General features: G+C 44.0%; 1 protein-coding gene across 1 annotated transcript in view; it reads left to right on the forward strand.

Moving 5' to 3' along the window:
• Positions 1–14,352, forward strand: part of PLBD1 (phospholipase B domain containing 1) — a 46,492-nt gene that overhangs the window by 5,037 nt on the left and 27,103 nt on the right. Inside the window, exon 2 of the mRNA XM_071551923.1 lies at positions 3,026–3,245. Coding sequence (XP_071408024.1) covers positions 3,026–3,245 — 220 coding nt within the window. The remainder of the gene's footprint in view (positions 1–3,025; positions 3,246–14,352) is intronic.

Here is a 14,352-nt window from a genome sequence, read left to right on the forward strand (position 1 = left end):
TTACTGACTGCAGAAAGGAGAAGTAACTCTTATTTCCAAGCTATTCAGCCATTGTTCTACTTTTCTTCTTTCTCCCATCACACAGTGCACTGGTGGTTGTGGTGGAACTGTTGTCTTGCTGAAGCTGTGCAGTTCTGTCTGGCTCAGTGCAGGGAGGGGAAGGGTGATTCCACTGACCTACCCTATCCCCTGGGATTTTGACTCATTCATTGAAGTAAATAGCATCTTCTTTGGTGGTTTATTTAGGTTATTCCAAGCAACGCTGTTATGGAATAGTCACAAATTATCTCAGGGTTTTTGTGTTCTTCAGAGTCCTAATAGGCTGCATACTCTGAAGTCTTAACTTTGATGATAAAAGGATGATCTGTAGGTTTATGGAGATGTTGCATTTGATTTATATGAAGGAATTTACCAATACTGCTGGGATAAGAGATGCTGGGGCCCCTGCCGCACCATCCACAAATAAATGTAAGAATGCCAGTATTATTCAAGGGAAAGGCTCCTGGTTTTTTGGAGCTCAAATGGGATTGTTTGAAAATGTGCAGTTGCTTCTTGTATACTTATATTCCATATCATACTTCAGTTCTGGATAGTTTCTTGGTGAAAGTAGCCCTGCTGGTTTAGATGAACACAGAACAAAATTGTAACAGACTCGGTGGTAGCAAATGCTTTGATTCCATTGTAGTGTATGTTTATTTGAAGTGTACACAGATTTATAAGCTTGTAGTTTTAACTCTAACTGCATCAAGGTGAGATGAGATGATGAGTGACTGAAAAAAGAAGTCAGTAATAGGAAATAGTGTTTTCCAGCATTATCATTAAACTACATCTATGACAGCTACCTTGATGCTATTCCTCTAAGGGCCTCTCAAGGTTTGTTGCAAATTATCCTGTAATTTAATGTTCCCCCTTCTCTCCCATCCTCTTTGAGTCCTGGTTTTCTTCAGTTTAAATATGTCATGTACTGAAGCTGGGGCAGGACAAACTCCAAGGGTAATTGAAAAGTTTGTTCTGACTTTTGAAAATAGCTCTGCCTGTTCATGCTCTGGCAGAGCATAAAACAAAGAAACCCAGCCTGCTGTGCTACAGTACCTGTGTCAGATTAAGTCTGTCTGGCATTTTCCTCAATTTCTTTTACAAAAGAAAGGAACAGCTATTTTGCTTTAGGCAGAAGAAGGTTTCTCTGGCATACCTATTTAGTTTGCAGGCACTAATAACAATACCCAGCTGCCCTGGTTCCTCTTGACTTCCTGCCACCTTTCTATAGCCTCCTGAAGAGATGGGAAGATGACCATGCTTTGCCTTGCTTTGTTCATGCTCTTTTTATCCATTCCTCAACATCTTTGCATACTGGGCACATGGGCTGTCTCTCCTCTGGCCTGCAGTGGGATTCTTGGTTGGAATCAGCTTTCCCATTTACTTGTGGACAGGCGAGTTGTGTTCTGCACTTACCCTTTGCACCACTTCTCAGGATCTCCCTTTCCCTGACTTTTTTGCTGTGTGAGCTTCAGCTTTGTAGAGTGGCCCTCGGCTCTCTCCAGTGATGACCCTTGTCAGCCTGCTCTTCTGTTACAGATTTTTCAGTCTGAATGATCCCCATGTTTACCCTTAACCTAAAGCAGAAATTACTGCATGTATTGCTAGAAGGTAGTAAAGGAGACAAGAGAAAACTAAGCACATAGCTGCTTGAAGAGTTACCCAAAGTCTGTCATGTGTCAGTCCTTTAAATAGCCTCAGTACCTGGCAGATGAAAAACATGTTTTTAAACACTGTGTTCTAAGTCCCTGAAATTACTTCATCTCTAAATAGTCATATAACAACTTGTTTTCATAGGATGGGGGAAAAAACCCAAAGTTCTTTCACTACTAAAATTGTGGGTATGCTAATGTGTTTTCTGTTCCCATGAGAAATATCCCTGGTACATCATGAAGACTGACCTAGTGTGCAGTGGTACAGAGTGTAGCTAGAAGCTGGTAACAAGTGGTATATGCCAGTGTTTGATATTGTTCAGCATCTTCCTTAATGACCTGGGCAGCGGTGTTGGGGGGCAGAGTGTACCCTCAGCAAGTTTGCTGATGATATGCCAGAGGGCTGTGCAGCCATTCAGAGGGACTGTTTATGAGTTTATCCCTTAAAACTTTCCAAATAATTCTGGGAACTCTGACTCATGATTTTTTAACTCTTTTCACTTTTCAATTACAGTAGTAGTGATTTGATCGGTCTTGAATGAAGACCTGATGTAATCAGAATTGTAGAGTGTGGGGAGTTGGGAGTTTTGTTTATTTGTTATTTTGGAAAGCAGTTTACCTTTCTCTTTGTTCTTCAGCTCAGCAGGATTAAAACATTGGTATGTTTCTTAAAACAGCAGCCCAAGTGAAACTGAGCAGTCTAGTGCCCTGACTTCCTGTTCATTTCATGCTTGGGATCGATTCTATTCCAGATGAGTGATGGGCATTGTGTGTCTTAAAAAGGATTGCATACCTGTGGTGCTTTTGTCTTTAAGCTTGTGATCTGCTGAGTCCTAGTGCTTCTGTTATGCCATCTGCAGGATTACTTGTCCAGAAAGTCAGTTTTGAAAACTTATGCAACTTTTTGAATTTTTAGTTGAAAAAGAAAGTCCAGAGTAGTTTGTGGTCCTTTGCAGTTGCTAGGACATGCTGTCTTCTGAAGCTGTTTTCAGTAAGATTTGTATAGGTTGCCTTCTGGACCAGGTAAAGAAATTCTTTTCTGAATTTTATCAACACTTGGGTATGTTGGAGCTCTACACTGAAAGAGGTGTAGATAATTTCCAGAAGAATAATGTGAGACTATTCAGTTGTACGCTTTTGTAAAACTCCAGTTAGTTCTCATGCCTTTTGTCAGTACATTAACTTTAGGGTTAATCTCCATAATGGAACTAAATCTAATGGAGAGGTATAAAATTAACTTTTTAAAATTGCCATAATATTGCCTTGACATTTCAGTATTGGATAGGAAATACCTACTTATGTTTGTTTGTTTCCCTTGCTTCCTTTCTCCACCACAGAAATCCGCTATGCAACTGTATACTGGAATAGAGCTGAAAAAACACTTCAGGTCAGCAATACGCTGGACAGGAGTGGAGATGCTTATGGTTTCTACAACAACAGTATACAGACAACAGGTTGGGGAGTCCTGGAGATCAGAGCAGGCTATGGCAGTCAGACCTTAAGCAATGAAGATATCATGTATGCTGCTGGCTTCTTGGAAGGCTATCTCACAGCTCCGTAAGTATCTCAGGAAGCAGCTCAATTTGTGACACTTCAAGTGGATTTCTGTACTTGTGAGGCTTGTTTGTTTGTTTTTGTTTCCTCTAAATTCCCATCCATTGAAATTAACCATACATTTTGCAGTTGAGTGCTGGTTTTTTTAATTAGTAGCAGGCATGAAATACAGCTTTTTTGTTATGGGATCAAGATGTGCCCTCCCCTTCTCATTCTGCAGGCTCTCCTGACACTCTGGTGAGATAGATGAGTACTGTATCTGTGTTACTGATTAACTAATGTAATCACAAAATAATGTATGTGTAAGCAAGTACATAAACCCTGTGTTGTAAATAATTGCAAAAGGGGTAGCTAAAAGAGTAGTTATTTCCCCAGACTGTAGTTAGGTGACTGACCAGCAGCATGTGAGACAGTTGAGAGCAGATCAGGCAGCGAGGTCTGCAGAGCTTCCTTAGGGACCTTTTCCAGCAAATGCTGTCAAGAAACTGCTGGGGAGCAGATGCTGAAACTTCACAGCACGGGATGTTGTCTTGGCCAGCTTAAAAGAAATAAAAATGTACTGATAAGCCTGAAGGCAGTCAGGTGTTATATCTAGAAGGGTCAGTGTTCTCCTGAAAGCCCTGAGGGTTTCAAGCTCTCCTGCTGTGAGAACTGAATGAATTTTGTATTTGTTATGAATCCAGAGCAGGTTTGTTACTTTTTTTTTCTAAAATAAAATAGGAACAAACAAAAAGTCCCCCAAACCCAAAATACATAACCCCAAACAACAGCCAACTGAAAAAAAATAACTTCCAAACCTTGTTCTTTCCTTGACTAAGTTGGATGGTAGAATAACACTGTGAAATACTCACTGGTGGCAGTGCTTGATGATCTTAAGGGTCTTTTCCAACCTAAATGATTCTGTGATTCTGTGTAGCTGGTGATGTAGGCAAAATCATTACATGTGGCTTGCTGTTCAACAGGCTACATCTTTTCCTATGACTAAGTTGATATAGAAAAATATTCCCAGATTCTGATGCATGGTTGGGCAGTAGTTGGGAGAGGCTTGTGATGGCTGCAGTGACATGAATTTGGCTTTACAAGCTTTGCTTTCAGAACACGGAAATAAATATCCATAGTCTGTGTTGGACAAGGCAGCAAGGGAAGGTTGTCTGAACGTTTGTCAGGTGTGGCTTCTGGATTACGTAATATTCATCTAATTAAGAAGATCTTTTAAGATCAGTTAATATTTATGGGTAATATGATAATGTGACTCTCTAGTAGGCTCTGCTGGCAAGGCAGCTGGGTCTCTGGAAGCATATAAGGGAAATTCAATACAGTAATACTTGTCAAAAACAAAACACTTCTGAGAGGAAGAGTAAAGGAATCTTAGGGTTTTGAGCACACAACCTTTACTCCAGGCAGGAAACAAAATGAAATACATGAGAGATCTGAATGTATATTATTGGATTATTTGTCATGAGAGGTTCCTATTTTGCACTATTGAATCCGTTTATGTAAACTGTGTCTGGATCTGGGGGATGGTAGCATAACATTTAGAATATTGTTAAAATTGAATATTGCTCAACAGATTTTTTTCACTGAGGCTTTACCTAGTTGTATTCATCTCTGAAGTGGTTAAGCTTAAGCTTTGTCATACTACAGGTAGCTCAGGCCATGCTAAGCCTGATTACATGTCAAGTAGTGTTTCAGTAGCAAGAACTCACATCCTGTTCCTCTTTTGCCTCCACTGTAGATTTATGTCTTCCTGGCTTTTAAACAAACTTAAGTATATGCCTGTTCCTTTAAATGTGATTTGAATGTGAACCACTGTCTCCAGAGGCTTATTTGCTGCCATAGTCTATGCTAAGTTGTAGAGGAAGGAGATTTTCCCCTTTAGTTTTTATTTTTCCTCTGTGGGTGTTAAGTGAAGATTCACAGAAGTGAAGTTATGCAAGTTATTCTGCTCAAGGCTTTCACCTTCTCCAGGTTTGGTGCTTGCTGAGTTGTTGCTGTAGGGCTACCAGCACCGGGTGGCCCTTTGTAGAGAAGTGAATATAGCAGGAATAGTAATGAACAGGGATCCTAAAATCTGTGGAAGTGAAGCTGAGGGTTTATATCAGTGTGGAAAAGTAGGGCTTGAGACTTTGGCTTTTAAACAAAGTGGGAAATTCAGCTGTTTTAAAGGAGATTAAGTGTGAGAGTAGATAAAAATGCAAAACCAGAAGCCTTTTCTGGGGAAACTTTTTGACAAAATCCTCAGGGAAATACTCTGAGAAGTACAAGACCTGAAAATGGTTACCATCACTGAAATGGCTATCAAACATTACACATACCATCTGAATTTGGTTTTCTTTGCTATGTCCTTGCCCCATTGTACATCTGTAAATGCAGGGGAAGCATATTTCTCACTGGGGGTTATGAACATAAGCTCTTTATGTCAGGTCATGTAAAGCTATTTTGGATAAAGAAGCTAAGAATACCTTTTCAAGATGCTTCAAGTAAGGAGCAGAGATGAACTAGTGATGTGCTCTCTTGACCTCTGAGAAGACAGAGAACCTCTTACATCAAGTTTTAGCTGCATGACCTTGGTGGTGTTCTCTTTGGCAAGCTGCAGCTAATGACGCCTTTTATACATGGTGTTTGCAATTTCTTGAATCACAGGAGTAGAACTTACTAAGGCTGCAGATACTAAGATTGCTCTCAGAGCTCCATTTCTCCTTCATCTTGCCTAGAAGTTTGTAGGATCCTAATTAACATGCAGGCAGAAGTTCTGTCTTGCATTTTCTGAAGTAACACTGGAACAGCCTTTCTCAATCTGTAACTCTCTTCCCATCAACCTGTCTTCAGGGAGACTCACTAGCACCATCACAGTGTCCCTTTTGAGAAGGTGTTTCAGAAATTCATTCCAGTTTTGCACACACTGGTGCCCACAGTAGCTGCACTCAGCTCAACCTTCCTTTTGAAGGCCTTGGTAACATCAAGGGAGACTGTAAGTACGTGTTTAGCTTTGGGGAAGGTTTTGTTTACATCAGCAGCCACTTGGCTGCTGGAGTGAAGACTCTGCTGTCAGGTGCCTGTGCAAGCACCTCAGGTGGCTCAGGCACAGCCCTCCAATGTGAAAACATTGGGTGTGCTTTGGAATTGAACAGCCCTTTAGCACATGGCTGCCTGTCCTCTTAACAGCTCCAAGGTCTCCAGCTGTCTTGCATCCATATGTGGTAGTGACTCACCCTGAAACCCTCCTAGGAAGAGCTGTGATGTGAAGCATTAATAGGCAGGCAATGCTGTGTGCCTGATCACAGGCTGAAGCACAGGTTCCTGCAGAAGCTGTTGGACGAGCAGGAGCTGCCGTTTGGCTGTGCCTGCAACTTGGAGACCTTCAGGAATTCTCAGCTAGCTCAGTTCTCACGTTACACTTAGGGCATGAAGGAGAGTTTTGAGACACAACTAGGCCTCATTATGTGAGCAAAAGAGTGACCAAGTATCTCTCTTAAAAGTATATGCTTTGCCCTTAGTAGGAACCTGAGCAGACTGTAAAACAACCAGACTAAAAAAAGAGAGCATGTGCAGAATATGAAGCATGCTGGAACTTTTATCTCAGATGACTGGGAAAGAATTAATTTCATTTCTAGCTGTATAGGTCTGTTGTAGAAAAAGCAATAGTTCATCCAGTCAGCCCAGTTTACCAGTGATGGTAGGAACAAGCCTTTTCTAGAGCATGAGTCATCTTTTTAATGTTGGCGCCTGATTCAGAGAGAAACTGTACATTTTGAAAACACGTAGTAGGGGGTTGGATAAAGCGAATCTGAGTGTCTGGTGATCCAGGCACCTTTTTTTATCCCCAGTCTCTCACCTCTGAGCCAGCCTATCATCCAGCTGAAGATACTTGCTCCAGTTTTCTTAGGTATGAATTCTCTTTCCCCACTGTAAACAGAGAAGTGTTAATGAGGCCTCGCTTTACTTAGTGGCAGAGCACATCCAAATCTATGACAGGATTTTAAATCAGTTCCAGCTGGGGCCTGCCAGGTGCCTAAGAGCCGTTTTTAAATTTGAAGCAACATTAATTTTACTCTTTTCTGATATAGTTTCAGCTGACCTGAATCCTGTCATCTTTCTCACCAATCTGAATGATTTTCTGGTTTTTTAGGCTTTGAATTCGTGTCCCAGATTTGTAATTGCCTTGTCTTTGGCTTTAAATGTAGTTGCACAGCCTTACCTTACTGAAATGATACAATTTACTTCAAAAAATAATGCCCTTACAAAACATGCAAGCCGTGTACATAGAAGCTCTATTAAAGCAAAAATGCTAAAGAGAGCAACTGGGGGAAAAATTATTTGTAACATTGGCTGTTAAAAAACTCCCAGTCAATACCAGGAATTGTCTGTCCTCTGTTGGCATATACAAGATGGAAGGTCATTAAAGAAGCTGTTTCCAATCCCCTGATTCTGAACTAAACCAGTCTCTACATCAGTCATCACAGCTTAAAGATACTGCTACTGTAAAATCTGCCTTATGTTGCCTAATCTTTGAGTGCAAAATAGAGAGCAGAGCTGATGGTCCTGGCCTAGGCAGTGGTTAGAGCAGTGTCCTAGCTGTTTATCTTCCTTGTCTGATTCTAATCACTAAATGGCCATCTCGTGTTATTTGCTCCACTTTAGTGATATAAGTGCTCTGATCTCTAGCATGGAGTATGGTAAACTCTTAATTTCCTTCCTGAAATTAGTTGGGATTTTTATTTTCTAAATGCTCTGTGAAGAATATTGGTCTGTCTCTTCAACTTCCTTGTCCTCTTCAGGAAGCAGGTTGTTATTATATCATGTAGTCTGTATTACATGGGAGATAGGAAACTCCAGAATTAAAATTGATGCTGTAGCTGCAGTTTCATGAAAGATGTAATGGTGAAAAGCTATTGAATGCTCCCCTCTCTTGCCCCAGCACCTCCCTCCACAGATCCATTCCCTCAACTTGTGTCTGCCCTTCCATGCATCAGTTAATCTTACACAGTATAGAGGTGCCTTTTTGTACCAGCTCTGTTGCTCATCTGTGATTATAACAGTCTAAATCAAACTATAAACTGCCAGAAGAATAATTTACATTTTTGCTGGGTTAGTGTTTTGCCTGAATGTGTGCAGACAATTGGATTTGGTAGTCAGAATGGTATCAGAGCTGAGATAGAAGCAGCAGGGTCATGCAGTTATCTGGGAATGGGGCAAGGGACAGAAAGAGTGGAGAAGGCCAGTGGATGGTTCTCTAATCATCAGCAAACCATTCAATCTTCTATCTGTATTCTCTAATTATGCCCTAAGGAAAACTGGGAAGAGCTCTTGCTGTATCCTTCCCAGAGAAAGCTTCCTTCATGAGTTTTACTACAGGAATTCTGTCCTGCTGCCATGTGCTTGCCTTGAGACTGGTATGTTTCTCAGTGCAGTTTTCTTTCTCTCAGCACTTGGTAGGAGATAAATTTACTGATGATTGATGTAGTTTGATCTCTGTCTATTCCAGACCTCAGCAAAATAATTCTCTGCTGATTTCCTCATTTTTTATCTTTAAATTTAATCAGTGACTGAAAACAAAAGTTACTTAAGTGTGACCCAAATTAAGAAATGTAGAAATTCTGTTTTGGCTTGAATCAGACAATTACATTTCACCTAAAATGGAAGGGTGACTTTAACTTCTGGACTCCTGGACACTTTTTTTTATTTGATTTCATCTTGAAGGACTTTGACAAAGCAAACAAAAAAGCCTTAACCAACCAAGCAACAAAACCCTTTCAACTTTTGTGTCTGTTAGCTAATGGGGAAGAAACGGCTAACCCAATTCAACAATAAAATCACAGGAATTTTGGTCTCCATAAAGCTGAATCTGTTTAGGGCTGGCGTAGGTGGGAGTTTCTGGGGGACATACAGGATCAACTCAGTGTTAATAACGCCAAAGTTGTGGGTTTGATCCCTGTATGGGACATTCATTTAAGAGTTGGACTTGATGATCCTTGTGAGTCCCTTCCAACTCAGAATATTCTGTGATTCTGCACACACTTCAAAATGGGGTTATTGAGCTTAATCAGAAAGGAAGGCACATGGGTAATGGCAAATAAAACCTGCTAGATATCATGCTGAAATTATCTCTCTGAATAATGAAATTAACTCAATTGGCAAATTGTATTATCTTCACCCCTGTGGGTGTCTTCATTCCAAATAGAATAGCTCTCCAGAAAACTGTTTTTGTTATGCTTTGAATTAATGTGCTAATGCTTTCAAAATGCTTCTGGCCTATTGTCTCGGTTTGAGGGGAAAAACCAAAATGTTTTACCCACAAGCGGGGGAGGGGCCTCCTCCACAATAATCACACCACTCTTTATCAAATTTAAGAAAAGGAATTTTAATACAAGAAGGATAACTGCTATATATATATATATATATATATATGTAAACAGACTAGTGCAACCCACTTCCCCAACACCATAAGAGAAAAAAAAAAAAACAACAACAAAACCCAGCAGGTTTTCCTCCGGGAGAAAAGGTTATACTTAAGTGTCCTTGTCACAGCCCGCTGGCTGCAGAGTGAGTTTCAGTCCCTCTCCAGCGAAACAGACGAGCAGTGGGCTTTCAGATGGACTCAGTCTCTTCCCCCTGTGTTCCCCGTCCAAGAAGCAGAAAGGTACGAGCAACCAGCAGCAAATCCAAGGCAGGCAGCAGCAGCAGCACGGCAGGAAAAAGTAATCCGAAGTAGGCAGCGGCAAGACAGCCAGGGAAAACCCCAGCAGTAACCAGCAGGGCAGCCTGCCTCCTTGGAGCCCCCACTCCCCCGTTCCGCCGAGCCAAGACTGAGGAGAATATCCAAAAAAAAACCAAAAGAGACAAACCTGCCCCCACCCCAGCGATCACAGTTAACTGCTTCTTTTGTTAACCGCTGGCCTGGGCAGTTAAGTGGCAGGGGAGAGAATTTACATAATAATCCCAAACTACAACATTATCCACCCCTAAATTCTCTTCCATGCCGATACTCTACATTAAACTTAAATTTTCTTTCAAATAATTAAGTGTTTACAAGTACAGTAATATGAGTCGTTTACCCAGAGATAAGTTCCCCTTGAGGTACACATCGTGTCTCTCCATCTTCCTGCATCACCCACCAGGTGGAACCAGATCCTTGAGCAAAGACAACCCCACGAATGGGTTTGCCTTTACCTGAGGCAGGGTTGATCCAGACTGTTTTCCCTAGCATACCTCTCAGGTGTATTACAGGGACTTTGTCTCCATCTACAGTGTGAAGGGGTTCTGATTGGGCAGGGCCGGCTCGATTGACAGAGCCTCTAGTGTTGACTAGCCATGTAGCCTTTGCTAAGTGTTGATCCCAGTGTTTGAAAGTCCCTCCACCCAACGCCTTCAAAGTGGTTTTCAACAGTCCATTACACCGCTCAACTTTCCCGGCAGCTGGTGCATGGTAGGGGATATGATACACCCACTCAATGCCATGTTCTCTCGCCCAGGTAGCAACTAAGCTGTTTTTGAAATGAGTTCCATTATCTGACTCAATTCGTTCTGGGGTGCCATGTCGCCACAGCACTTGTTTTTCCAGGCCTAGGATGGTGTTCCGAGCAGTGGCGTGAGGCACTGGGTGTGTCTCCAGCCACCCTGTGGTTGCTTCCACCATGGTGAGCACATAGCGCTTGCCTTGGCGGGTCTGTGGCAGTGTGATGTAGTCAACCTGCCAGGCCTCCCCGTACTTATACTTATCCCAGCGTCCACCATACCACAGGGGCTTCACTCTCTTAGCCTGCTTAATGGCAGCACATGTCTCGCAGTCGTGGATAACCTGAGAGATAATGTCCATGGTTAAATCCACCCCTCGGTCTCGTGCCCATTTATAAGTGGCATCTCTGCCCTGATGGCCCGAGGCATCATGGGCCCATCGAGCCAAGAACAGCTCTCCCTTGTGCTGCCAGTCCAGATCTGTCCGTGATACTTTCACTTGCGCAGCTCGGTCTGCCTGTTGGTTGTTGAGATGTTCCTCATTGGCCCGATTTTTGGGCACGTGTGCGTCTACGTGGCGGACTCTCACAATCAGCTTCTCTACTCGGGTGGCAATATCTTGCCATATATCGGCAGCCCAGATGGGTTTCCCTCTGCGTTTCCAATTGGTTTTCTTCCATCGGTCTAACCATCCCCAGAGAGCATTGGCCACCATCCATGAGTCGGTGTAGAGGTAAAGCTTTGGCCATTTCTCTCGTTCAGCAATGTCCAGGGCCAACTGTACGGCTTTAAGCTCTGCAAACTGACTCGACCCACCTTCTCCTTCCGTAGCTTCTGCAACTTGTCGTGTGGGACTCCATACAGCTGCTTTCCATTTGCGATTAGTCCCTACAATGCAACAGGAGCCATCGGTGAAGAGGGCGTAGCGTATTTCCTCTTTTGGCAATTGATTGTATGGTGGAGCTTCTTCCGCACGTGTCACCTGCTCTTCCTCTTCATCTGCTAGACCAAAATTTTCACCTTCAGGCCAGTTTGTGATGATTTCCAGGATCCCAGGGCGATTTGATTTTCCTATACGGGCGCGCTGCGTAATCAGGGCAATCCACTTGCTCCAGGTAGCATCAGTGGCGTGATGTGTAGAGGCAGCCTGTCCTGACAACATCCACTTCAGCACTGGTAGTCGAGGTGCCAGAAACAGCTGTGCTTCTGTGCCAATCACCTCTGAGGCGGCTTGAACTCCTTCATAGGCGGCTAGGATCTCTTTCTCTGTGGGGGTATAGTTGGCTTCAGATCCTCTGTAGCCTCAGCTCCAGAATCCAAGTGGTCGGCCTCGAGTCTCACCAGGCACCTTCTGCCAAAGGCTCCAAGACAGGCCATTATTCCCGGCGGCGGAGTAGAGCATGTTCTGTATGTCTGGTCCTGTCCTGACTGGTCCGAGGGCTACAGCCTGAGCAATCTCATGCTTGATCTGGTCAAAGGCTTGTTGCTGCTCAGGGCCCCAGTGGAAATCATTCTTCTTACGCGTTACCAAGTAGAGAGGGCTTACGATCTGACTGTATGCTGGGATATGCATCCTCCAGAACCCTATGGCACCCAGGAAGGCTTGTGTTTCCTTTTTGCTGGTAGGTGGAGACATTGCTGTGATCTTATTGATGACTTCTGTTGGAATCTGACGGCGTCCATCCTGCCACTTCACTCCCAGGAACTGGATCTCTTGGGCTGGTCCCTTAACCTTACTCCGTTTGATGGCAAAGCCAGCTCCCAAAAGGATCTGGATGATTTTCTCTCCTTTCTGAAAAACCTCTTCTGCTGTGTCCCCCCACACAATGATGTCATCAATGTATTGCAGGTGTTCTGGAGCCTCACCCTTCTCCAGTGCAGTCTGGATCAGTCCATGACAGATGGTGGGACTGTGTTTCCACCCCTGGGGTAGTCGGTTCCAGGTGTACTGCACGCCCCTCCATGTAAAAGCAAACTGTGGCCTGCACTCTGGTGCCAGAGGAATGGAGAAGAACGCATTAGCAATGTCAATAGTGGCATACCACTTTGCTGCCCTGGACTCCAGTTCATACTGGAGCTCCAGCATGTCCGGCACAGCGGCACTCAGCGGTGGGGTAACTTCATTCAAGCCACGATAGTCCACAGTCAATCTCCATTCTCCATCAGACTTATGCACAGGCCAGATGGGGCTGTTGAAGGGTGAGTGGGTTTTGCTGACCACCCCTTGGCTCTCCAGTTCACGGATCATCTTATGGATGGGGATCACAGCATCACGGTTCGTTCGGTATTGCTGACGGTGCACTGTCGTGGTGGCAATTGGCACTTGCTGTTCCTCAACTTTCAACAGTCCAACAGCAGAAGGACTTTCTGAGAGACCTGGCAATGAGTTCAATTGTTCAATCCCTTCTGTCTGTACAGTGGCTATTCCAAAAGCCCATCTATGCCCCTTTGGGTCCTTAAAATATCCATTCCTGAGGTAGTCACAATGGGGTGTTTCTGCCAATCTCTCCCTGTCAAGCTCACTTCAGCTTCTAGCACAGTCAACTCTTGAGATCCCCCTGTCACCCCAGAAATAGAAATAGTTTCTGAGCCCACATGTCCTGATGGCATTAATGTGCATTGAGCGCCAGTATCAACCAAAGCCTTATACTTTTGTGGGTCTGATGTACCAGGCCATCGAATCCACACAGTCCAATAGACACGGTTGTCCCGTGCCTCTACCTGGCTAGAGGCAGGGCCCCTCTAACACTGATCCTGGTCATAGCGGTCAGAACCTTTTCTCGATGAGTACACCTGGGAGGTGCCCTCCTGTGGGTCAGATTCTTGCCCGTGGGAAACTGGGACTGCACTTACTCTCACTGACCTTCTTCCATTCTCCTTCAGTTCTTGTACTCGGGCTGCAAGGGCACGGGTGGGTTTCCCATCCCACCGTCCCATGTCTTCTCCATGTTTGGCCAGGAAGTACCACATCTCAGTTCGTGAGGTCTGTCCACTTCCTCTGGCTGGGGGGCGTCTGGCTCTGACTTCAGAGGTTCTCATTCGCACTGGTGCCACTTGGAGACTTTCCCTAATTTCCTCTCTGATCGCTTTTACCTCTGCAGGCAGCGTCTTGAGACTCTCAACCAATGTCTCTACAGCAGAAATACGGGCCTGCATTGGGCTGTGGGTCATGCCTTCATATATCCGGAGCTTATTTGCTATAGCGCCCACTGTTTCTTGGTTCTCTTCCCTATACATAGATGCCAGGAAATCGGTGTATTCAGCTGGCCCCGAGCGTGAAAGGTTCCACCACATATGTGGTGTGCATCTGACCTTGTCAGGGTCATTATTGGCTTGCCCACCTCTTCCAAAAAGCACGTCCATCATTGCCATCTCCCTCAGACGTAAAATTCCTTCTTCCATCGTCTTCCAAGTCTTCCTAATATGATGTTCCTGCAGGATTTCTCTATAAACAAACTTCTCTCTTACACTCGTTAGAAGTCGTGCCCAGAGTGAAAGGGGCTTTGATTCCCTCACGAACACCTGTTCAATAGCCACATCCTGGGCCAGAGCCCCCAAAAACCTGGCTTCAGCACCATCCAGTTGTAAGGTTTCACCCATAAGGTCCCAAACTCGGATCAACCAAGTCAGGATGGGCTCACCCGGGTGTCGAGCA

Source organism: Pithys albifrons, chromosome 3, assembly GCF_047495875.1.
Source record: "Pithys albifrons albifrons isolate INPA30051 chromosome 3, PitAlb_v1, whole genome shotgun sequence".
Classification (NCBI taxonomy): domain Eukaryota; kingdom Metazoa; phylum Chordata; class Aves; order Passeriformes; family Thamnophilidae; genus Pithys; species Pithys albifrons.